Genomic DNA, 25,418 nt, shown 5'->3' with positions numbered 1-25,418 from the left:
CTACTGCCAAGAAACTCGTTAATGTGAGGAAACAGAAGGAAGATTAAGAAATTATTTCAGAGAGTCACTTAAAATATTTCTATTGACAAAATTCTATTTGTTTATTCAAACTGCCTTTCTGCTTCTCCATAGTCACTAATGATGGCCCATAATAGATGTGTTAAATTTTACATAGGTGAGAATTTCACACATCTTCTACACAAGGAGAAGTCACAGTCAATATTTTCACCAATGACATTTCCTTTTAATGATCTAAGTCTTACTTGAGCTAACATGTTCTTGTCTATAGTAATAGAAGTGATGAATGTCTTTTGAGTTTGCTGATGTCTCCTACACTAGCTCATTCATTCATTCACTCATTCATTCAACTAAAAACACTTAATGAATAACCTCTTTGTAGCAAGCATCATATAAAAGATTGCATAATGATGAAGAAACTGGACTTTAGCTTCAGCACTTAGTAGCTATAGGGTCTGGAGCAAATTACTTATCCTCCAAACCTTTCTTTCTTCATAAGTAAAATAGGGACTGTATCAAAAAATCTACTCTTTATTGTAATTGTGACCATCAAATGAGCTAATAATGTATCTAAGGGCTTAGTACAGGGCTTGGCACATAGTTAAAGCTTGATTTTGCTATATTACGGTTGTATAGCTTTTGGTTTTAGTTGGTGAGGGAGGTATGTACCATCATTGTTAAAATAATGCAGGGCTCAGGAAGCCTGGTATAATTTTAGAAATCAGGCAGCGACATGCAGACAGCAGCTTGCTGAGCTCTGCCTCTCCTCCCAGGCAGAGTGACTGACAGGCCTGCAGCAGTGGGAGGTGTTCCAGCTACCCAGAGTGGCCTGCTGTTTTCCCACACAGGGGCACTGTGGGATGCAGATCATTGTTCTAGTTATTCCCAGTTCTTTTAGCTAACCCTCTTTTCCTCCTAGCTCTTATGTTGATATCACAATAGGGTGGGATGGGAGGATGGAAGGAATAGTAAATGTTAGTGCTACTGAGAGCAAAAGCTCAGTTCTTCACCTGAGCCACGTTCTAAAGCAGCCCATGATAAATATGGTGAATGTATATTCTGAGCAAAAAAAAATTGAGATTATATGGCCCAACATGAATTTTGTGCTTTTTCCAAGTGTGAGAGCAAATTAAATACAATACATCATAACTTTGGGGACATTTCAATAGTTGTATGGGGACAATGGAATACTTTGAAATTGTACTAAGTTTAAATGAATTAAAATTAAATGCCATTTAAATTTTAGATCCACATTTTCATTAGCCACATGTGGCTAGTGGTCACTGTATTGGACAGTACAGATATAGAACATTTCCACCCTCACAGGAAGTTCTATTGGACACTACTACTGTAGACTATGTGGTTGGTATAAGTAGAGATTTTCAGGGAAGAGTGCAATCTTGGACCATATGCCCTATAGTAAATCTTTTCTCAGTTCACCACAACGCTCTCCTTAATTCCTCCAGCATAGGGTTGGGCTTCAGAGACCTTTGCTTCAGATCTTAGCTCCCACACTGACTAGCTGTGTGACTCTAAGCAACTCTCCTCTCCTAGCCTTGGTTCCTACATCTGTGAAATGAGGAAGTTGGGCCAAATGAGATATTTTTAAAATATGTTTTTATTGATTTCAGAGAGGAAGGGAGAGGGAGAGAGAGTTAGAAGCATCAATGATGAGAGAGAATTACCGATTGGCTGCCACCTGTATGCCCTGTACTGAGGATCGAACCCTCAACCCTGGCATGGTCCTGACCCGGAATCTAACCGTGACCTACTGTTCATAGGTCGGTGCTCAACCACTGAGCAATACTGGCTGGGTGAGATCTTTTTTTTGAAGCTTTAAAATTCAGTGATGTAATGAGTCTTTCCCCAGGAGCATTGAGGTCAGGGGTCTTCCTTTGATAAATGACTTGTTTGAGAAACAGCGACCTCTTGGTAACAGCAGAACCTCCCTCTGATGTCTCAATATTTTCTACTGTGTCTATGCAATTTTATGCTCTTGGAAGTGGCATAAAAAGGCCTTGTTGCATTAACATGAGTTAGTGACTCACCTGAGGGAATATGGACTGTGGTTCTGGTGAGGGGAGTTCTTGGCAACTAAATTCCCAGACAGGTTGTGAAGGATGGTCTTCTAACTTGTGGGCTGCTCAGGTTCAGTTTGATTTGTCGTCATGGTTTTGCCCCAGCCTTAGCCAGAGTGGAACCCACAGTATTCAACCAGCAGCAGCCACTTAACACCTCTGCTGGCTTTCTGCTTCCTGCTTGCTGTGGTCAGAAGGAAGGTGTCTCACTTCTCAGAAGCATCTTTGTTTAGCAGCTCTCAACATGCAGGCAAGATGTTGCTAGTTCTGGCTGCTCTGGGTAAAGATTTTTTTCCTACTGACCCGAAGAGGCGGTCATTACGTTGCCTAAGAGCCACGACTGACTTTCTTGCTAAGGTTCTCATGGGGACTTGGGGAGAGAATCTGGCCCTTCTGCAAAATTATGAGTGTAGAGTCCTAGATCCTCAAACCGTCTCTGTTACTGAACTGCTGTGTCCTTGGACAAGGCCCCAGCCCCTCTGAGCCTTAACACTCTATAAACCCGTTCCCTGCGTCTTGGAGCAGGCGGTGTACATATACGTACTATGGGTGCTCTTCCAGCTTCCTGTTTCCTACAGAAACAAGAGTGTGCACTGAGAGTACAACCGGCTAGTGTTCTTAACAATAAATAAGCCCTATGACTTGAATAAGAGGAAACAGAGGGGATAGCTCTTTCACTGGAGCAGGTCTTACTTAACTCTTTCAAAAGCACCAGGACATTTTTTGCTGTTTTTATTTCAATTAAAACCCATTTAATTAATTTAAAACTTATTAAAATATGGATTTTACATTTTAGAAGTTATTCTAAAAAGAAAGGAAGGTGTTTTTTGTTTTGTTTTTTGGTCAAAGCCTGGTCATCCTTGGTTTACCCTTGATGTTTCTGTGGTGATCCTGTGTGATTTGCTTAGCTTTCTTTCAATTAAATGTGTTCTAATACCATCAATAACTAAAGTTTTCTCTTTCTATTCTCTCTCTCTCTCTCTCTCTCTCTCTCTCTCTCTCTCTTTATTTCCTTCTGAATGGTTCTTCTCTTTTTCTTTTTCTCTCCCTTTTGCTTCCTCTTCTTTAGCCTAAGGGCCCTAACCTCACTGTCCAGGCCCCATGTGGAAAAAGGTTGCTGTTTTCCGCTGGTGTGGCAGAGGGGAGAGGCTGTAATCCTCTGATTCACTCCCTTTCCCACCCGCCACGCGGTGAGCTGCTCGCCGCTTTAATCAGCAGATCCGATGTGTGTGCAGCGCGCGCGCTCTCAGACACGCCTGCAGACCTGGTGTGTGCGTATGTGACTGCAAGTGCATGCACACGCCGGCACGCCCGTGTGTGTGCGTGTGTGCGTGTTCACGTGCGCGCGTGTGTGCGCGCGTGTGCGTGTGTGTGCGCGCGTGTACGTGTTTGTGTGCGCGTGTACGTGTGTGTGCGCGTGTACGTGTGTGTGTGCGTGTGCGTGTGTGTGCGTGTGCGTGAGTGTGTGGCGCGCGCTCACGCCTGCCTCCGCGCGCCCGCGGCGCTCTCCCTCCAGCCAGCGCGGTCCAGCCCTCGCGCACCAGCTGTTTCTATAGGAACCGCGGAGCAGCCGCCCCTCCTGCAGAGGCCTCCGCAGGAGCATGCCCAGTGGAAGCCGCTAGTTTGGCTCAGGTCTGGGTTTCCAGTAAGTGGCGTGCGGGACTCCGGAGACATCCCCACGAGCTGGACCCGGAGCCTTTGTGTGCAGTGGGAGGAGGCGGCGCCGCCGGGCCTGCAGCCCCGCCCGGGGAGCCCCGGCAGGAACCATGCTGGCGTGCCTGACCCGGGGGAACTTTCTGGACGTCCTGCAGGAGGGCTTCAACGAGGTAACTGCCCCGTCTGCCCCTCCCACTGCCCAGCTCCCCTCCCCCAGCGCCTCCCGCCTGATCTCTGGAACCGGTCCTCCGGCGCCCTCATCCTCACGAGGACCCAGAGCAACTCGCATGCAGAGCCCTAAGGCGGCTTTGGTGGTGGGAGGGTGCCGACCCCACGGGTGAACCGCGAGACATCAAAGGGGCCGCCTGCCTCCAGCTACGCTGGGCATGGACCGTCCCCGGCTGCTAGCCTGAGCCCAGAAGACAGGACCACGGATTCAGAGCCATCTCCTTCCAGAAGAGGTGGTCTCCACTCTCCCCAGGGACCCTCCCCCAGGAAATTCCTGAGTCTGTGGCAGAAGTGCTCACTATTCCAGGCGCTACCGAAGAGCGGAGGGAAGGATGGGTGGCATTGCTTTGGTAGAAAGTTTGAGAGGGCAGGGTGAGCAGGTAGGTGGTCCACAGGAAGTGCCCTCTTCTATTGATATCTTTTTTTAAAACCAGGGTAGTACATTTCTCCACAACCAAGGGCATGGTTGGCAGAGAAGACGCAAGAGGAGAGAAGGTCTGGGTTTCTGGGCTCAATTCAGGGGAGTCAGTATTGGCTCCCTTCTGTGTGAGGTGGGGAACGGGCCCCATGTGACAGGCAGTATGGGAGAGGCTGGCTGGCCTCTTTCTCCTCAGTGTTTACTCTCAAAATTCTGTTACTTACTACATTTCTTTTTCTTGTGACCTAGAGAATTCTGATGTAGGATCCTCCCCCCTTGCGATGTGTTCCATATGTCTTTCATTGCTTCTGAGCCCCGCCCCTTCGCCTTATCCCAGGTTCCAGGGAGACCCCTCCAAGGAGACCTAGACTGTTAGTTGTGTGTTGCTTCCTTTCTCCTTTTCTTTTCACCTCTCCCTCTCTTCCTTCTCTTTCTTAAATTTACGATTTTTTAAAATCAGTCTTTAAACAATGAACACATGAGGACATTCTCTTCTTAAATATGAACATTACAGGCAAGACAGTGCCTCGGCCATCCCTGCAGTCTTTCCTGGAGGTAGCCATTCTCGTGAATTTGTGTGTAAAGTTTTCTTGCTACAGCTGCACAGCAGGCTCTTTCCTCAATTCCTGTTTCTAATTAAGAAGTTCTGCAGCCTGACCTGTTCCAGAACCTTCTCCAGTCCTGGCCCCTGTGCCCAGCCTTGTTCCTGACACAGAGAGGAAAGTTGCAGAGACGCTGTCCCAACCTAACCCACTGAGCCAGGCTTTTCCTCTGGCTGAGGCGGTCACAGCTCTCCTTGAAGGTCAGCGTTTGCACCCTGCCTGCGCGGCAGGGCTCCTCGTCTTTGCACCAGTCCTCTGTGAACACATGTCAGGGGGTTGTTAACAAAGAGCTACAGTCACACCAGCCAGGAGGCCACCTCTTTGATTGCTTCCAGTATTCCCGGTCCCTCTTTTCCTTGCCTTTGGGCCTGCCCGTGGTCTCAAGTGTCACACGTCTGACTTATCCACCAATTGTGCAGGAGCCCCTTAGGTCCTCCTCTGGCCTCCCCTTTTTTAAACTCAGTCCCAAGTATCAGGTCCCACTGTCTGTCTTATCAGGAGGAGAGAAGCAGCACAGAGTCAGCCCGTCTTTGCCTTCTGCTCTTTTTCACTTCCTAACATTTCCCCTGAAGAGCTTTAGTGTGTCCGTAAATGCCCCCTGACCTCCAGTTGTTATAAATCATAAGGGAAAGGGAGAGTGGGAGTTTTCTTTTTGTGGTGGTAATGGAGTCTTAATAAAAACAAAACAACAACAACAAGAAATAAAAACAATAGACACACAACTTTATTAATTCACCTCTAGAATAATGTAGTAATGCCTCTTTTTTCTTTCTGACATTTGATTTCTCTATCCATCCTGTAAATTTCCCTTCCACCCCATCTACAGGCTAATGTATAATCTATTCCCTTCTATTAGTGGATTTGAACTCTGATGGCCAGTCAGTATTTTGGTTTCTCTGAGAAATTGACATAATCTAAATAATATTAATAGTAATATGTTAAATCTCAAATGTCCCTGAAAGTTTAAATAATTATTTTACATACATAATAAATTATATTGAATAATTCTTTTCATGTACTGTATCACATTTAGTGCTACTGAATAATGCTATGTTAGTTATTTCAGAGATGATGGGGCCCTGATTGACCTATTGCAGCCTCTAGGATTGCTTAATAGATCTAGGTATATTCAATCTCTTTTGTTAGAGTCGTGTGATAAGGATATAGATTGGTACTTAAAGGCCAGTGTCAGAATACACTTCAGTCCCTCTGAGAAGCTCTTCACTGAGACTAAGAATAACACACCTATCCAGTCACCTCTGGGAAATGCTCCAAGCATATCTGAAGCTATTTTTCATCACCCGGATGCTTTTAAGGTCTGTGTGGTTAGGGCTGTGACGTCATTCTCTGTGGCAGCGAAAACTGCCACAGGAAATGAAGCTATGGCCCTAACTGGTTAATTAACAGAGAGAAACCTTGTCCTTTGAATCAAGGCTTTCCTCTACCCACTGTTAGCCTCTAATCTCAACCATATGCCATGATGCATAACTGTGCATGGCAGAATTTTCTTCTATTATGTTCCCTGAATAGCCCTGGTCTGAACACACCTGACAAATTACTCACAGAATTGATTCATGTCAATGCAGTCCCTTTTATCGACATGGTTAGTCTGCATTTTGAATTATCCACAGCTTTTGGCTACAGCCACATTCTATAGCTCACCTGGCTGTCATCCCCAACTCCAATGTGTTGGGCCTGCCCTTTCTATCATTTGTCCCCATTCTGATCTGCCTCAAAGCTATTTATTTGTTTTCTCTGCCACTTGGTATTGATGTCATATGAACATTATCTTTGGTTAATGTGCCAAGTGTTTTTTCTGCAAGTGTTTTTCTAGGGGCTAAACTTTCTTTAAAAAAGTACTTTGGTGCATGTGTTGGAAGATTTGGGGAGACCAAAGACTGTAATGTAGTCTGGCAAGTAAGCATTCATTCATTCCATTATTTAATTCATTTATTGGATGAGGAAATGGATAAAATAATAGAAAAACAACTAGTTCCTGCTTCCAAGGAATTTATAGGAAGAGATTTATAGGTGTACTATAAGAACCATAACAGGAAGCTTAATGTGATAAGTACCATGGAAGAGGTAGTGTTTGTGGGAGATTACACAGGTACCTTCTACTTAATAATATCATGAAAAGTACCAACGATTTACCAACTGACCTGCTCACCGAGACCAGACTTTTCTTCTTGCTAATCTGGAAAACATGCATGCAAGTACTCATTTAATAGACAGTCACTGAATGACTGTGTTCACCAGGCACCATGCCAGGTCCTGGAAACTGAAGTAAAAAAACATAGTCTGTGCCCTGGTGGAGCTCCCAGGGCAATGAAAATAAAGTAAATGGTCAGAGTCTGAAACTTGGGGAAATTGTGGTGATGTAGGAATCCTGCCTGTCAGGCAGAGTGAGCCTGGGCCTGGCTGGAGTATGAATGGCCCGAGGGACTGAAAGTTGTTCAGCTGATTTGTTAAAATGTTGGTCAACAGGAAATCAGGTGTCTGAGCCTCAACCTTTTAAGCACATGACCTGGGAGACTTTCCCTACCAGTTTTTCTCCACGTAGAAAAGTAAAAATTTAAATCTCACAGAGATTCATCTGCTTGGTAGTCCCTGAGAAACACAGGAAGAGCCTTTGTCTGGCGCCATTCCCGTAGGGGGACATAGGGCCAGTGAAGAAGAGGATTGGCATGTGGAGCAGCTGCTGCAGACATCGCTCCTAAGCGCCTCACGCCTTCCGCAACCTGGGGCCAAGCAGAGGCGGTCAGACATTTCCACAATGACCTCCTCTGTGCTTTGCTGTGGAAATTAAAGGCCAGTTAAGTCTTTAATGTAACAAAGCACCACACTCGCCAACCTTTTTTCTATCCTGACTGATTTCTCCACTCCTCACCCGAGCTCATTGGCTTTATTCCCACAGGAGTCAATGCCAGCTAAACAGATGCTCCCTGGCAGCAAGCTCTCAGGCAGCGTCATGTTCCTCATGGTGAGTGATGGGCTGGCCAGGCCTGTGGAGCGGTGATAGGGCACTGTGTGCCAGGTGCCACTTCCCCATGACTCGCCCTGTTGTCGAGGCTGTTAGGACTGAAACTTTCCTGAACGTATTTCCTTATTTGTTATCCTCAAATGCCGGGGCTCTTGTTCCAGCATTAACAAGGGTTCTGGAATCTGGAGAAGGCTGTGCGTAGATTAAATAGGAGTCCAGAGATGAAATATAATTTTGAAAGGCATTTGGGGGTCAGAGGAGCCTAGTTTAAAGCAAACTAAGATCTCCTGTCTCAGGACCCCATGCTTTTTATTAACACAATTTGTCCTGAGGTGAGGCAGAGATATACACTTCAAAGGGTCAGGGTTTCGTTTACAGAGTCCATTGTCAGAATAGAGGAAATTAGCCAACTGCTGTTCAGGTGTTTGGCCAGTAGAAGGCAATAACATGTAGATTAAGATGCCCTGAGCTGTCTGGCAGCCAAGCAATCATTCCTTTTCAGGTTTGGGGAAATGTCATCAGCCATTCCCAACAGGTGACAACATATGTGACTCAGCCCTTGTTGAGTCCCCAAGTTCCATCAACCTTCTGATGAAACTCTTGAGATATGACATGCTGGAACTGGCTTCCGGCACTCAAACCAGGCCTTATTTAAGTGGTCATGGACATAACTTCAGTGGTCACGTTATTAGTGGAAGTGAAGTTCTTGGGGTGCCTCAGGGAAAAGAATTTCCCCACGGGGGGATGGGATTTTGTGGAAAGCTTTATTGATGATGTAAAATTAAGGGGTTTGGGTGAGGATTAAAAAAAAATCCTTAGCCGATTTGGCTCAGTGGATAAAATTAAGGGGGTTTCCCTCCAAGGTCCCATCTCCATGTCCTGCCATGGAAAAAGTCCAGTCTTGTCTTCAGCAGGGCTAGGATCAAGGCCACTGCCCAGACTTTCTGTCCTATATTAAATTACAGTCCAGCCTGACTGGTTTGGCTCGGTGGTTAGAGCGTCGGCTGCCAGACTGAAGGGTCGCGGGTTCAGTTCTGGTCAAGGGCATGTGCCACAGTTGCAGGCTCAATCTGTTTGTGCAGGAGGCAACCAATGGAAAACATATCCTCAGGTAAGGATTAACAACAACAACAACAAAATTATAGTTCAGTCCAGCATCTGACTAGCTTAGCCTGTCTTCCCAGTTCATTGCATGTGGGGTCCACAGGGCCACGGGCCATGCAGCTGCTTAAGGCCATATGGTAGGTTAGCACCAGGCGAGTGCTGGTCACAGAGCAGGTGAGAAACAGGAGTGCAAGAGCAAGAGAGCACAAGAGAGGGAACTCCCTTTGTCTGGGGACTTTCACCTTCCAGGATTTCATGGGCTTCCATCAGGGTCCACCCTCCTAGCCAGTGATCTTTTTCCCAGGCTAGACTGACAGGCAGGCACCTTTCCTGTGTCACCCCAACTTAACTGCGAATGTGCCCGTCTCCCCCTTTGTTCGATCCCTTCCCCCAGTGATCTGCAGGGAATGGACTGGTTGTTTACTGGGGAGAGTGAAGCTGTAGCTTCCTGGTGAGGCTGCGCAGATGACCATGCTTATAATGCCTGGCCTCCCCTTTGCTCTCTATTATTAATATTAATAAACTAGCTAATTATGATAACAATCATATATATTAGGGAGGTAGGGAACCAATCCCAAAGGCCCTAAGAGTGAGCTCCATGCCCTGTTTTTAGTAAAGGATACTCATAGATTATACAGTGATACCTCATTTCATTCATTCTTTCATTCATTCATTCACTCACGTGCATTTATTGAACACTTATAACATATACTTGTGAAGAACAGAGTGTTTATGGAACTCATAACTAGTGGAAATTTAAAAATAAGGCTAGGAGATGAAATCTTCCAGAAAGTTTTTAAGTTTTTACTTTCTGGTATATTATCCTTTGACTACTGGGCTGAACACTAATACAAAGAGCCCTACCCATGGAGGGAAGAAAAAATCTAAAATTTTTACTTGTGAACTTTACTTTTACCTAATTAGCCACCAACTTCAATGAATAAGTAGCCTTTCCTGGTTCAGTAAGACCTGAAGGAATTAATAGAAAAGAAATGCCATATTACATTCTTTTCCTGGCAGAATTTAGGCCAGTAATAACTCAAGGTTTTCACACCTCCTGCCTTCTTCTCAGTTTATCAGCAACACCCCACCCCATCTCCTCAGCTTCTGCTGCTGGAGGGTGTCCGGTATCTGGTTTCACTGTAAAACTGATTTCCTTCCTGAGCCATTCAGGTCTCCTGCACTCTCCAGCATGCTGCAGGAGCCTCCTCCTTTTCTTGTTCACCTGTCCTGCTTGCTGGCAGGAAGCCATAGAGTCCACTTCCTGAATGTTTCTACACTAGGGATGGGAGGTCCCACAGACTTCTCTGGAAAAGCCCAATCAGTGCTTTTGCAACTCTAACCAAACAAGTTCCCTGTAGGAATTCTCTTTGACCTTGTGGCTTAGAGGAGATAGAAGGCAGAGGCTGGGTTTACAAACTTATTCCGAAGGAAGGGCAGGTCCCAAAGAAAACCAGGTACATTGGGCGACCGGAAAGCTTTCCAGGTTAAGATTTCCTGCACAGATTAAGATAACAGGCAGAACTGTCTTTATTGGAAGAGTTTGAATTTATATTGCAGGGTTACTTGGAGTGTCTTGGAGGAAGCTGATGGAGAGTATGGGGTTGCTAAGGCCTCTCCCCACACCAGCTGCTCAGAGCTTTTGAGTGGTTGAGTCTTGTCAAGCTGAAATCCTGCTTACACAGATTTGACTGTTGCTATGTCTGTTTTTCTTTTCCCTGAGACCTGACTCAGAGGGTTGTCATAAAACCCTCAGCCTTTCTAGACTTCTAGATTGCTCAGGCATCCTTCTAGCTTCCACGGAACAAGTTTCAGATGTTAATTCTGGATCAAGATTAGTTCTTTGTGGTCACAGACATAGTGTATCTGATTTCTTGCTTTTTTTGTCAAATGATCTTTAACTGAAATATTTTCCTTTGTAGTTCTTCACTAGCATTCCACTGCACCACTGTTGATGTCACCCATGATGTCATGAGGGTGGTAGCCATCCGCATTGCAGCCCGCAGACTGGGCATTCCTCAGGATCTCTTTTAATGTTTCCAGAGAGTTCCCTAGCTGAAGATCAGTGCTGCATCTGTTGGGCAATGTTGATAACCTCATCAAGAGTGATATTTACACTGTGCTTAATGGGTGTGTTTTTTTGCTTCTTTCTGTCTTTTGGTGGTTCTTTGAGGGCTTCGATGATGAGGGCAAAGGCAGAAGGTAGGTACTACCTCAGTGTGGGCCAATCTGTTCTGAATGGTCAGTTTCACTGTGATCCTCAGATCCTTCCAATCCCTGGTTGCTTTGGCGATGTCATCACCAACCTTTGTAAAAAATATTTTTAAAAATGATTTTAGAGAGAGAGGGTAAGGGAGACAGATAGAAACATTGATGAGAGAGAAGCATATTGATTGGCTGCCTCCTACATACCCCCTAGTGGGGATGAAGCCCACAACCCAGGCATGTGCCCTGACCAGGAATCAAACCGTGACCTCCTGGTTCAGAGGTCGATGCTCAATCACTGAGCCAAACCCACCAGGATCATCACCAACCTTTTTAGGAGACAGACCCAGGGGTCCAATTTTGGGGGTAAGGGCAGATGTGGCACCAACTTCCTCGCCAGTGTACCTCAGGTATATGACTTTGGTTTCATTGGGGTCAAACTTTGGCAGCATGGTGGAGGCGGCTGGTTTGGATGAACCCAGATTTGGGATGACTGAAGAAAGTTATACCTTGTCGAAAGCTGAAAGTATCTTGCTTTTCTTATTAGTTTGCTTGCAAGTGCCAAGAACCCAGCTTGAACTAGCAGAGATAGAAAATGGAATCTACTGACTCATGGAATCCAAGGAAAGGCTAAAAAACTAAATCATGGAATGGGCAAGGATGGAGCAATCTCAATGAAAATCAAGAACTCAAACACTGGCAGGATTTCTCCCTCTGCTTTTTGCCTCTTATATCTGGTTCTGTGGGTGGCTTTATTCACTTTCACTATAGATAACATTATGCCTATGGCAGCATCTAAGTTTTATATCTTACAACTTTGTGAAAGAGAGACTGGGAGAAACAGAGAAGGGTGGTGGGGAAGGGGACTGATTCTATTCCTAAATTTGAGACCGAAAAAGTCCAGAGATCTACTTGGCTTGACCAGTCAACTTAGCTGAATTAGTCAACTGTGACCGGTGGAAGGAGTGATATAATGCCAGACCAGTACTGGGGCCCATCACTGAGTATGTAGAGCAGGAGTCCTCAAACTTTTTAAACACGGGGCCAGTTCACTGTCCCTCAGACCGTTGGGGGGCCGGACTATAGTTTAAAAAAAAACTATGAACAAGTTCCTGTGCACACTGCACATATCTTATTTTGAAGTAAAAAAACAAAACGAGAACAAATACAATATTTGTATTGGCATGTGGCCCGCGGGCCGTAGTTTGAGGACCCCTGATGTAGAGGGTCATATTTCGACAAAAGGGGGAGTCGTGAGCTGGACCCCTACCCCAAGAGCTGTTAGTTACACCTGCAGCCTCCCCCACCCCCTCTGGGCCTGATTGGAAACTGATTATGGTTCTATGGAGCTTCTTCAGAATGTTCAAGGTATACTTCTTAATATTTTGGATATTTTTATTTTGCTGAATCTATTTTGTCTTCACTGAATAATTGACTTATAAAATTTTAGTGCTAGAAATAAGCATAATTCAGTGATTTCTTTTTCCTTAGCTGATGCAAGAACCCCTTAAGAGGTTACTTCACTCCCTAACTGGTTTGGCTCAGTGGATAGAGCGTCATCCTGCAGACAGAAGGGTCCCGGGTTCGATTCCGGTCAAGGGCATGTACCTTGGTTGCAGGCACATCCCCGGTAGGGGGTGTGCAGGAGGCAGCTGATCTATGTTTCTCTCTCATCGATGTTTCTAACTCTCTATCCCTGTCCTTTCCTCTCTGTAAAAAATCAATAAAATATATTAAAAAAAATAAAAAGAGGTTACTTCACATGGCTTGTAGGGTGTGGGGGGTAAAGGGGATTAGGCTAGCCCTAGCTGGTTTGGCTCAGTGGATAAAGAGTCGGCCTGTGGACTGAAGGGTCCCAGGTTCGATTCCAGTCAAGGGCACATGCCCACGTTGTGGGCTTGATTCCCAGTAGGGGGCGTGCAGGAGGCAGCCAACCAATGATTCTCATCATTGATGTTTCTCTCTCTCTTTCCCTTCCTCTCTGAAATCAATTAAAAATAAAAAATAAAAAAGGGGGGGACTAGGCTCTGAATTCCCTACCCTGGTGCTAACCAGAGAGTCACTGCTTTCCCTATTTTACATATGTGGCTTTCACACAAGTTATAATTTGAGAGAAGATTCTGAGGCAAAAAAAAAAAAGACAAAGAAGATAAAGACCTTCTAGTTCAACCACTAGAGAGTAACAGACTCTTGCAAGAAGCATATGTATTTCATCTGCTAACAGAAGTAGCTCTAGTACAATTTAAAACTGGAACCTAGGCTTTCATTGTAGGCCTCTTTTAAGATAACCTCTTGGTGGGGGAAGTCGGTGGTGTCGCTGGTCCTCATGAGTGTCTGCTTTGTTGTTCAAATCAGTTTTTTCAGAGCCAGCAGTAGGCATTTTCCAGTGTAACAAGAACAGGGCCTTGGCCTGCCTCTTGGATACCAGGTACAGATATCTTCATGTCAAGAGGAGATGCACTGAGACTTAGCTTAGGGTTGGCTCCCCAGATTAGACTTAAAAGGAGCAAAGGCCCAAAGTCATTGTAACCCTCAACCTGTGGATAAGAATAAGCCCACTCAGCTGTGAATCTGTGATCTCTCTGTTAGATGCCATTTAATAGGTCTCTGTCAGCATGCAGACATGGTAGTGACATGACAAAGGACAATTCAATTAAAATGTTTTGTCAGTGATTTCTTTTTTAATTTTTTTTTCTTCATTTCAGAGAGGAAGGGAGAAGGATAGAGAGAAACAATGATGAGAGAGAATCATTATCGGCTGCCTTCTGCATGCCCCCCTGGGGATCTGGCCCACAACCCGGGCATGTGCCCTGACCGGAATCGAACTGTGACCTCCTGGTTCTTAGGTGGACATTCAACTACTGAGCCATGCTGGCTGGGCGTCATTGAAGGCACACGCATCAGTCTTTTAAGTTATATGACTCTGGGCAGAATAGTAAATATCCTCAGCTACCACTTTCCTGGAATGACTTCAGGATCCACGATGAAGACAGTCAAGCCTCCCAGTTCCTTGACCATCCCCACGGCAATGATTGTCCTTCTCTGTGCTGCTACAAAAATGCCACACAGTGAAGCTGTATCCTGGAACTTATTGCACAAAATTGCCCTGCCCTTGAAATCTTTGTTTTCTTTTCTTTTGTTATGTTAATCCTCCCCTGAGGATATTTTTTCCACCATTTATTTTTAGACAGAGTGGAAGGGAGGGAGAGAGACAGAGAGAAACATCACTGTTAAAGAGATACATTGATTGGTTGCCTCCCACACGTGCCTGCAACCGAGGTACATGCCCTTGACTGGAATCAAACCTGGGACCCTTCAGTCTGCAAGCCTACGCTCTAACCACTGAGCAACAGGCTAGTGCTGCCCTTGAAATCTTGAACTCTGAAAGTCTACTTTCTGCTTAACACCCCAAATCTCTGCACTCCTTCATTCCCATTAAACTTACAATGAGGTGCATCAAGTTCTCTCCTTACTCTTTGTCCTCTCAGTTTATCAGCTCTCCTTAATTTCTTCTATCCGGTACAGATTCCACAATCAGTCACTTCAAATGCACTCTCACCACCATCCTCACTTCCTGGTGATCACTGTATTTCCTCTAATTCCAGTCCTAGGTTAGCCTATATTGGTTTCCTCCACTCACCCCCCAGGTCTGCTGAGACCTTCTAGAGCAGGGGTGGGCAAACTTTTTGACTCGAGGGCCACAATGGGTTCTTAAACTGGACCGGAGGGCCGGAACAAAAGCATGGATGGAGTGTTTGTGTGAACTAATATAAATTCAAAGTAAACATCATTACATAAAAGGGTACGGTCTTTTTTTTTTTTTAGTTTTATTCATTTCAAACGGGCGGCCGTAGTTTGCCCACGGCTGTTCTAGAGGAAATCACATAGCCTTGCTGATTGATTCAGTGACACAATTATGATTTCCAGCCCTGTTGAGTCCTTGGTGCCATTGTTCTTTCCAGCCTCCCACAAGGTTCCTTTCTGGAAGCCTCCTCCATTCTCCCCATTCCTTTCTATCTATAATAATAAAAGCGTGATATGCAAATCGACCAAACAGCCAAACAGCAGGACCACCGTCCAGACGACTATGCTATGACGTGCACTAGTGCCAGGCCTGCCATTGCCCCATGATTGCCCCGCAGAGGGAGGCCCAGGCCACTGTCCAGCGGGTGATCAATTGGGGTGGGGGGCTCCGCAGAACCTGGGAGCCCAGGGTGTGTGGTGGCAGCCGTGGGCAGCACCAAGCCAAGGCAGGTGCAGGAGGGGGACGGGGCCGGGACGGCGAAGCCAACAGCTGGGGGAAGGAAGGCCTACCCTTGCACGAATTCTGTGCACCAGGCCTCTAGTAATGAATAAAGGGGCATTTATTTAGATTTTGGACTCCTTCAACTTCCTTCTTCCCCACCTCCACATTCCCCAGGTCTGTACCTATTTGTAGGTATGTATTCCCGCCTTCTCACAATCAGAACAGGAAGTGGCCTCTTCCTCTCCCTGGAGCCTTGCTGCATTGTTCACACCCCTCTCCTTGTATCTGTTCATCCTTCACTAACCCCACACCCCAGCCAACAAGTGTCCTGTCATCCTAAAACACCCTCATTCTCTATTCCCCTTCCTCCAGCTACCCTTTCTCCTTCCCTCACTGCTGGTTTTATGCTCTCTGAGGTCTTCTCAGTTCACTGCCATCTGACTTTTAACCCCACCACGCTACAGCATCTGTTCTCAAAGGTTATCAAAGCCTGTTAATTATTAAATGAAATGGGCTTCTTAGTCCTCAGCTGGACTGTTCTACAGGATTTGACCTAACTGACCACCTATCTTAAAATTCTCTCATCCCTGGATTCCCATATTTCCTCTGCCCTCTGGTTATATATCCTAGGATCATTATTTTATTGCTCAATTCACTTCACTTGTTCCTTTAATGTTGATATATCACATTCTCTGCCCTGGGTACTCCCTTCTCTCCTCTCATTGTATGCTTTCTTTGGTATTGTAGAAATACTAAATTATTTGGAGTTTGGTGCAGTGGGTTCAAATCCCATTTTCATGAGTTATCAGCGCTATGATCTTGAGCAAGGTTTCCCATATGGGAAATGGGGCCAATAATATCAATTTTAATGGCTGGGTATGAATATTAAAGGAGACAGGAATATAAAGTGTCTCTTTCAATAGCTGACAAAAATTGCCACTTAGTACATTTTTAATCTCTTCTTTCCCTTCCATCCGTCTCCTCACTCCCTTTCCTGCCAAGTAACTTCTTGTAGTTCACTTGTAAGCCCAGGATTTGGAGTCAGCATTGGGTTCAGATTCTTCTTCTGACAGTTAGCAGCCTTGTGACTGGGGTTTTTGTTGTTCTGAACCTTGGTTTCTATGTGTGTGACATGAGAAAGGTAGTTTCTCACAGGATTAATGTGTGTGTGTGTGCGTGTGTGTGTGTGTGTGTGTGTGTGTGTGAGAGAGAGAGAGAGAGAGAGAGAGAGAGAGAGAGAATGAATGAATATAAGAAAAGATGTGGTGAAGTCCTTAGCACAGTTCCTGGTGTATAGTCAGTGCTCAGTAGGTGGTAGTTATTAATTATTATGTCTCACTCACACCTATGGCTATACCTACCACACATACATACTCTCAAACATGTACCTCCCACCTCGCTCCCATCTCTTGTGCTCTAGACATGTATTTTGCCAACTGGCTTTTTTATGTTTTACAAAGAGCTCAGACTCTTATTCAAAACCAAACTATTTCTTTTTCCCAATACTTGTTCTTCACGTATTCCCTTTCTCAGTTAATGTATCGTCATCAGCCAATCATTCAGGCATGACTTTTTGGAACCTCTTTTTTTTTGTCACTGCCCACATCTTATCATTCCCCTCTGATTTGTTTCTGGAATTTGTGCTTTTCTAACTATGCTGCTTCAATTCAGGCTCCCATCTTCTCTCACTGGAATTGTTGCCTCGTCTCCTCATTGGTTTCTGCAGATCTGGATGCTCATCTTTCTACCCCATGTTCTCCTCTGTGTCCAGAGTGACTTTTCTAAGATGTGGGTCTCACAGTTTCACTCACCTGTTTCAAAGCTCCAGGCTTTCCTGCTGAAGATCTTAAGACCTAAGTCTAAGTGCTGGTAGGTTTGTGCTGACCTATTTCTCCACCCTCATTGCCTGCCACTGATGGCTCTGCCCACACAGTAATTTATTAATTGGCTATTCCTCCAAGATACCATATGCCTTCACAGCTCTTTTTCTTTCTTTTTTGTTTAAATCACCTAGGATGCCCTTCTCCTCTTTGTGGCCTGGCAATCAACCTTAACAAGCCAGCCAAATGTTTCCTTCCCTTTTGACCCTTCTGTGCATTAATAGCATTTTTAACATTTCTCCGTTGCTGCAGCAATCACTTTGTGCCATAGTTATTTATGTGACTGTAGCGCTGGGCTTGGCACAATTCCTGGCTGTGTTGGTTGATTTGAATAAATGAATGCATGAAAGGACAGGGTCTGCAGGGAACTTCGGAGAAAGAATCTAACAGGTTGAAATTTATAAGAGGTAAATGTGCATCAAGAAGATCAATTTTAAAAGAACAAAGATGGAAGAGTTTGATTTAACAGCAGAATGTATTAAAAATTACTGGGAGGTTTTGGTTGACAGCATTGTGTGAGTCAACAATGTGAGGTGAGGTAACAAAAAATAAGAAAAGGAAGAAAAAGGAGAAGAAGAATGTGAAATTTTTTAGATAAGGAAGCTGAGTGTCTGGTTTTACACTAAAGAATTGTGGTTGTTTCTAGGTATTATGGTTTTAGAGGGACTTAGGCCAGAATAGCAATAATTCTTGAAAGCATTTTAAAAAGATCTGTTGAAAATATCAAGATAGACAAACTATTGGCTAACACAATGAAGAAGATAAAGGGAGAAAGCACAAAGACAAAATGAGAAATGATAATGGAGAAGTAACCAATGAAACAAAAAAAATTATCAGAGTATTTCCAGGTCTATGCAAATGCATTTTAAAACATTGATTAAATGAATCATTTCTTGGGAAATTCTTATTAAAATTGCTAGAGACAAAATTTAAACAGACCAATTTTTGTAGAAGAAATGAAGTTATTAAGGAACTATTCCTCAAATAAGGTACCGGGCCCAGATTATTTTATAGGGGAATTCTATCAAACCTCCACATATCAGAGAGTCCCAAAGCTTTCAGAGTATTGAAAATGTAGAGAAACTTCCTACTTCATATGAAGCAAAGGTAATATTGATACCTAAATATGATAAAGACAATGCAAAAAGAAAACTGCAGACTAATATTTATGAGTACCTATGAAGAAATGTCATATATAGTACTAATATAGCACTAATAATTATTTTATTAACAATAGAATCCAACACCATAGTAAAAATATAATTCACTCTGATCTGGTGAGTTTAATTCCAAGAATTAAAAGTAGGTTCATTATTAGGAAATCCATTAATATCATATAGTACCAGACTAATAGGTTTCAGGGAAAATAATCATAAAAGATTAATTCCATAAATGCTAACAAACTTTCAGAATTCAACATCCATTCCTCATAAAAACACTCAAGAAAATAAGACTTGATGAATACTTTCTTAACATGAGAAAAAATATATATAGTTCTAATACCAGTAACTTACTAAATTGGGAAGCACTACAATGAAGAAAAACTATTTTATTTTTTTTTACAGTTGATGTGATAGTAATCCTGGAAACCACAATCCTGTATAATAAAAGCATAGTATGCAAATTGTCCCCTCGATCGGGAGGTCATCCGGGAGTTCAACCAGGGGGTGGGGCCTGCTAGGGGAAGGGAGAGAGGCCCTGGTCGGCAACAGGCAGCCGCTAGGGACCCTACAGTGCACTAATTTTGTGCACTAGGCCTCTAATCACTGATAAAACTTGAACAATTAAAGATAAGGTAACAGGTCATAAAATTAACATACCGAAGTAGCTTTTATATACACAAAAAGTAACTAATTGGAAAACATCCTATATAATAAAAGCCCAGCGACTGAAATGGTGGAACGACCAGAACGACCAGAGACCAGAACACCATGGCCCCTCGCCCCGGCTGGCTTCACCTCCCAGGGAGCAGTTAGGGGTGATCAGGCAGGCAAGTAAGTGGTTAGGGGCAATCAGGCAGGCAGGCAGAGGCAGTTAGGGGCGATCAGGCAGGCAGGCGAGTGGTTAGGGGCGATCAGGCAGGCAGGCAAGCAGTTAGGAGCCAGCGGTCCCAGATTGCGAGAGGGATGTCCAACTGCCAGTTTAGGACCAATCTGCAGGGATCCCTAAACCGGCAGTCGGACATCCCCCAAAAGGTCCTGGATTGGGAGAGGCTGCAGGCTAGGCTGAGGAATCCCCCCACTCCATCTGTGCACAAATTTTGTGCACCGGGCCTCTAGTAATGGTAATAAAGATCAGAGCAGAAATAAAGGAAACATCAGGCAAACCCAAATTGAGGGACACTGAATATTTGGGCCAATATTCTCCAACATTGTCCAAGATCATGAAGGGCAAAAGATTGGAAGAGTCTAAAGAGACATGACAACTAAATGCAGTGTGGGACCTTGGATTGGACACAACCAGAAAAAGGACATTAAGTGGGATAATTAGTGAAATTTGAATCATTTCACTGTAGATTAGTTGGTGGTCTTGTGTCAGTGTTAATTTCCTGTATTGATCATTGTACTGGGTTGTGTAAGATGTAAATATTTGGGGAAGGCTTGTAAGGGAACCCTTTGTGATGTTTTTGCCACTTTTATGTGGCAAAATTATTTCAAAATGAACATTTAATAAAATAAAAAATAACACTTAAGGATTTGGGCCCAGCTGGTGTGCTCAGTGGTTGAGTGTCAACCAATGAACCAGGAGGTCACGGTTCGATTCCAGGTCAGGGCACATGCCTGTGTTGCAGGCTTGATCCCCAGTAGGGGGCATGCAGGAGGCAGCTGACCAATGATTCTCTCTCATCATTGATATTTATATCTCTCTCCCTCTCCCTTCCTCTCTGAAATCAATAAAAATGTATTTTAAAAATACTTAGGGCTCCATCTGGCTTGGCTCAGTGGATAGAGCATTGACCTGTGGACTCAAGGGTCCCAGGTTCAATTTCAGTAAGGAGCATATGCCCAGGTTGTGGGCTCGGTCCCCAGTGGGTTTCAATACCGGGTCTACCATGTCCTAGCTGTGGGGACATTGGAGAAGTTACATAATCTCTCTGAACCTCATCCATCCATTGGGATGATACTGACCCTTCTGTGCTTTTTTGATAATTGAATTAGATGATGATAATAATGAAAATAGTAATGACCATTTAGTAAGCATCAATTGTGCGGCAGCCCTGTTCCAGGTATATTCATTAGCTCGTTAAAACATGTATACAACACAAATGATATTTAGTTCATGGTAGATACTCAATATTCCTCCCCCCACCTCTTGCTGATCACAGTGATTCCTGTAGTTTGTCAGTAGCTGATTGATTGTTGCCTTAGTACTGTCTTCCGAAGGACTTTATTTATTCCCACAAATCAATTTAGAGAAAATAAGGAAGATTTAATTTAAGCTCAGGAAGCCGCCAATGAGTAATTGCCAACATCACTTTATTAAGGAAGTACTTGGGGCTTAGAAGTCAACAGAACTCTAACCAAATTATAATTTAATACTTTAGCCCTTGAACTTAATTTTTGGGGTCTTGGACTTCTACAGAAACCAGACAGAGTGCTGCCTGTACTATGACATTGTTCATGTTCCCATCTTCAGACCAAATAATCAGAATAAACACCTGCATACAAGCTCTGTGTAAGGGACAAGTGGAACATGTAAGGTCATCCAAGGGTTTGGATGAGTTGTATGTCCCTACCTGGGCCTAACAGGCAGGCGTCTGAGGATACTGGGCCCTAGCTTTGTCGGAAAATAAATGAAAGTGTCCCTCCTCCCCCAGCCTTTCCTTAGTTTTCAGGAACTCTGCTTACCATAGCCTTTCCTTGGTAAGTTTGTGCAGGTTTTAGGTGACTAGATCCTCTTTGACAATATAAAGCATGGATTAAAACTAACTTTGTAGCAATCCCAGGATTATAGGCTCAGGAGAATAATCTCAGGTTCAGTATGAGATGATTTCAGTTAAGTCTCATTGTGAAAAAAGCAGCTGGGCAAAAGGCAGTTCTGAGCTTGGTTTACTGCTTGTTCCTGATCCCCAAGATCAATTCTTATGACTGTCACAGCCCATTGTGTGTATGGGACATGAGTGATTGTTCCTGGGAAGCAGGGTGGGCTGCTGGTGGCAGTGATTACACCAAAAACTGGCTGTGGTTGTGGGCCTGGACCTCATCCAGGCAAAACTCAAGGAAAGCCGGAGTCGTAGTCCTTGACACACTTGTCTCCTTATCTGTGTGTGAACTGCCACCCTAGTCAGAGGTTAGCTGATCCTTGGAGACTAACATAAAACTAGGGAATTTTAAAACCTGCTATATGCCTGACCATCTTTCTTCTTCTCCCTCTGGGTGTGATGCATTGCCCACCATAACTCAACCTCAGATTCGGCCTTGCATGTGCAGGGCGGAGGTTAAGAATAATAGGCAGCCTTCCCCTTATTTCCACCTTTCATTTTTCAGCAGCAACTGCAGGCGTACGTGGCCTGGGTGAACGCGCAGCTGAGGAAGAGCCCAGCGGTGAAGCCCGTGCAGGACCTGCGACAGGACCTTCGGGATGGGGTGATCCTGGCTCATCTCATCGAGATTGTCGGTCAGTTGGCCCTGGACTGTGGTGCTAACATAAACCAGAACTTGACCTTCTTTATCCTTCATATGCCTTTCAGAACAGATGGCTTCTTCTGTAAAACATATGGCACCGAGCGTCAGCCCATGGACTGAAGGGTCCATGACTCCCTTCAAGGGCACATACCTCGGTTGCAGGCTTGATCCCTGGCCCTGTTCGGCACCTACAGGAAGCAACCAATCGATGTGTCTCTCTCACATCGATGTTTCTCTCTCTGTCTCTCCCCCGCCCTTCTACTCTCTCCAAAAATCAATGGGAAAATATCCTTGGATGAGGATTAACAAAGTGTGTGTGTGTGTGTGTGTGTATAAAATGTAAATAAAATCTATGGCACTGGAAGTAGAGAAGACAGAATACTTTCCCAGGGTTAATTCATTTATTTATTAGTCAATAAACACTGTGTGCCAGGTACTGTGTTATGCTTTGGGAATATGATAATAAACACAGTCTAAGCTCTCAAGAGCTCCCCTCACCCCCAATCTAGTTGGAAAGACTGGAAAGTGAAGTCATTTCCATTAATGTACTTACATTCTGATGGGGTGAGTACAGATGGGGCTCATGGCAGGGGGCTCACCCAGCCCAGTTCTGGAGGTTCAGTAGTAGCTTGTCAGAAGAATCAGTGTCTGAACTGAGGCTGGAAAAGGAGGTGGTAGCCAGGCAGATACTGACTGCCATGTGCTCCATGAAAGGGCTGGTCCTTCTGGAGCCCTGGAGTTGTTGATGCTCACTCTTATAAATGGTGCCATAACTTATTTTCATAGCATTTGTGTGTAGCTCTGGTATTATTTTATTTCCATTCACTGAATGGTAATTGTTCAGCTCTCTCTCCTGTGTACACTGAGCTCTTTAAGAGCAGGTACAGCATAATTTTTTTTTCTGTACTTTTGGTTCCACAACTCCTACCCAAGTGCCTGGCACATGATAGGTACTCAAACGCTGATGGTTATATTAGTCAGCTGACCTCACTGAGAGTCCTGGAGGGATGCAGGGTTCCCGTGGTGCAGAAGCCCGGTTTGCTGCAGGCAGCCTCTCCCTCATTGGCACAGTTCAGGGACTCATCAGAGTATTCATAGATAATGATGGTAATAATGGTAATAGTAGCAGCAGCTGCCATTTGTTGAATACTTTCTATCTCGTTTAATTTCATTTAATCATCAACCCTTGAGAAACAGCTAATAGTATCCCCATTTTCAGGAAACAAGCTTAAAAAAGAGGACTCATAAAAATAAATTCATTGAGCAATAAGAATACTAGTATAGCAAGCATTGTGCTAAGCATGCTACTTTGATTGATGCATCACATGGGTAGGATGAGTGCCACTATCTTATTTTACGAGATTTAAAAAGGCGAGGCAGCTTTACAAGACCACATAACTGTACGTGTCGGAGCAGTGGTACAAACCTAGATCTGCTTTCATTCCAAGCTCATTCTAAACATTTAATTTTTCACTTATTTCAATAGATTATACTTGAAAATGTAATCAGATAAAAAACCCAGAAGGTACAAAAGGGTATAAAGTCAAAAGCCTTTTTTTCCACCTCTGTCCCTCTGCCAGCTACCTGTTTTTTCTGGGGCAATCAGAGTAAGCAGTTTTTGCATTTCTTTCCAGAGATATTCTGTACATATACAAGCAATTTGAATATGTGTTCATTTTTCCAAAACCCAAGTATTTTTGTGACATTCCATTGTGACTTTGCCTTCTAGAGAAGTTCACTGAACTCACTTCCTTTCCCCATTCCTTCCTTAACCCGCCCGCCCTCCTCAGGCTTTGGATCCCACGACTCCACTAAAACTTTCTCAGGGTCACAACCTCTGCCTTGTGAAATCCAGTGCCAGGCCTCAGCCTCATTTTATTCCATTTAAGAGAACTTCACACAGTTGATCACTCCCTCCTCCTTCAAACACTTAAAAAAATTAGTTTTGGGGGTGACATTGGTTAATAATAACATTATATAAGTTCCAGGTGTGTGTATGTGTGTGTGTGTGTGTGTGTGTGTGTGTATATACATACTAGAGGCCTAGTGCATGAAATTCATGCACAGGTAGTGTCCCTAGGCCTGGCTGGCAATCAGAGCCGATTGGGGCCTTCCAGCTGCCGGCCAGGGCCTTCCTTCCCTGGCTGCCAGCTGCTGGCGGGGCCTTCCTTCATTTCATGCCGTCCCCTGGTGGTCAGCACATGTCACAGCAAGCGATCAACTCCCGGTCTCCCGGTCAAACTCCCAAGAGGACACTTTGCATATTAACCTTTTATATATACACTAGAGGCCCGGTGCACAAAAATTTGTGCACTCGGGGGGGAAGGGAGGGTCCCTCAGCCCAGCCTGTGCCCTCTCGCAGTCTGGGATCCCTCGGGAGATAACGACCTGCTGGCTTAGGCCTGCTCCCGGGTGGCAGAGGGCAGGCCCATTCCCTAGGTGCAGCCCCTGGTCGGGCTCAGAGCAGGGCCGATTGGGGAGTTGGGGCGCCACCCCCTGTCATGCACAGAGCAGGGCGGATCGGGAGGTTGCGATGCCACCCTCAGTCACGCTCAGGGTAGGGCCGATTGGGGGGTTGGGGCACCGCCCCCGTAACAAACATGGCAGGGTCGATGGGGAGGTTGGGGCGCCACCCCCTGTCACGCACAGAGCAGGGCCAATCAGGGGGTTGGGGCGCTGCCCCCTGTCACACACAGAGCAGGTCCCATCAGGGGGGTTGTGGCTCCGTACCCTGTCAAACACAGAGCAGGGCCAATCAGGGGGTTGGGTACTGGCCCCTGTCATGCACAGAGCAGGGCCCATCAGGGGGTTTGGGAGCTCCCCCCTGTCATGCACAAAGCAGAGCCGATCAGGGGGTTGAGGGGCTTCCGCCTGTCATGCACAGAGCAGGGCCCATCAGGGGGTTGGGGAGCTCCCCCCTGTCACGCACAGAGCAGGGACGACCAGGGGGTTGAGGAGCTCCCCCCTGTCACTCACAGAGTAGGGCTGATAGGGGAGTTAGGGCACCACCCCCTGTCACACACAGAGCAGGGCCGATCAGGGGGTTGGGGCACCGCCACTGTCACACTCAGGGCAGGGCCGATGGGGAGGTTATGGCTCTACCCCATCACACACAGAGCAGGGCCTGTAGGAGGGGGGGGTTGGGGTGCCGCCCTCTATCACCCACAGAGCAGGGCCGAACAGGGGGTTGGGGAGCCGCACCCTGTCACACACAGAGCAGGGCCGATCAGGGGGTTGTGGCCCCGCCCCCTGTCACACACAGAGCCGCAGGGCGATCAGGGGGTTTGGGCGCTGCCCCCTGTCATGCTGATCCAGTTCCAGGAGGCCTCACGGCTCTGCTGATCCCGGTGCTGGGAGGCATATTACCCTTTTACT

The 25,418-nt window shown here is 45.3% G+C and overlaps 1 protein-coding gene and 1 pseudogene across 5 annotated transcripts in view; one reads left to right on the top strand and one right to left on the bottom strand.

The window, feature by feature from the left end:
- Positions 1 to 3,593: 3,593 nt before the first annotated feature.
- DIXDC1 (DIX domain containing 1) overlaps positions 3,594 to 25,418 on the top strand; it is a 63,509-nt gene continuing 41,684 nt past the window's right edge. The window contains exons 1-3 of one of the 5 annotated variants that reach the window (XM_014459869.2): positions 3,594 to 3,922; positions 7,918 to 7,983; positions 21,906 to 22,035. In XM_014459869.2, the coding sequence (XP_014315355.1) occupies positions 3,863 to 3,922; positions 7,918 to 7,983; positions 21,906 to 22,035 (256 nt within the window). In that variant the 5' untranslated portion in view covers positions 3,594 to 3,862. The remainder of the gene's footprint in view (positions 3,923 to 7,917; positions 7,984 to 21,905; positions 22,036 to 25,418) is intronic. The other 4 variants (XM_023757898.1, XM_014459866.2, XM_023757899.1 and 1 more) reach the window with 4 other exon arrangements.
- On the bottom strand, positions 11,017 to 11,775 carry LOC106697930 (annotated as a pseudogene).

This window comes from Myotis lucifugus, unplaced genomic scaffold, assembly GCF_000147115.1.
Source record: "Myotis lucifugus unplaced genomic scaffold, Myoluc2.0 scaffold_117, whole genome shotgun sequence".
NCBI lineage: Eukaryota > Metazoa > Chordata > Mammalia > Chiroptera > Vespertilionidae > Myotis > Myotis lucifugus.
The sequence above is the reverse complement of the archived record's forward strand: the minus strand, read 5'-3'. Positions and strand labels throughout refer to the sequence as shown.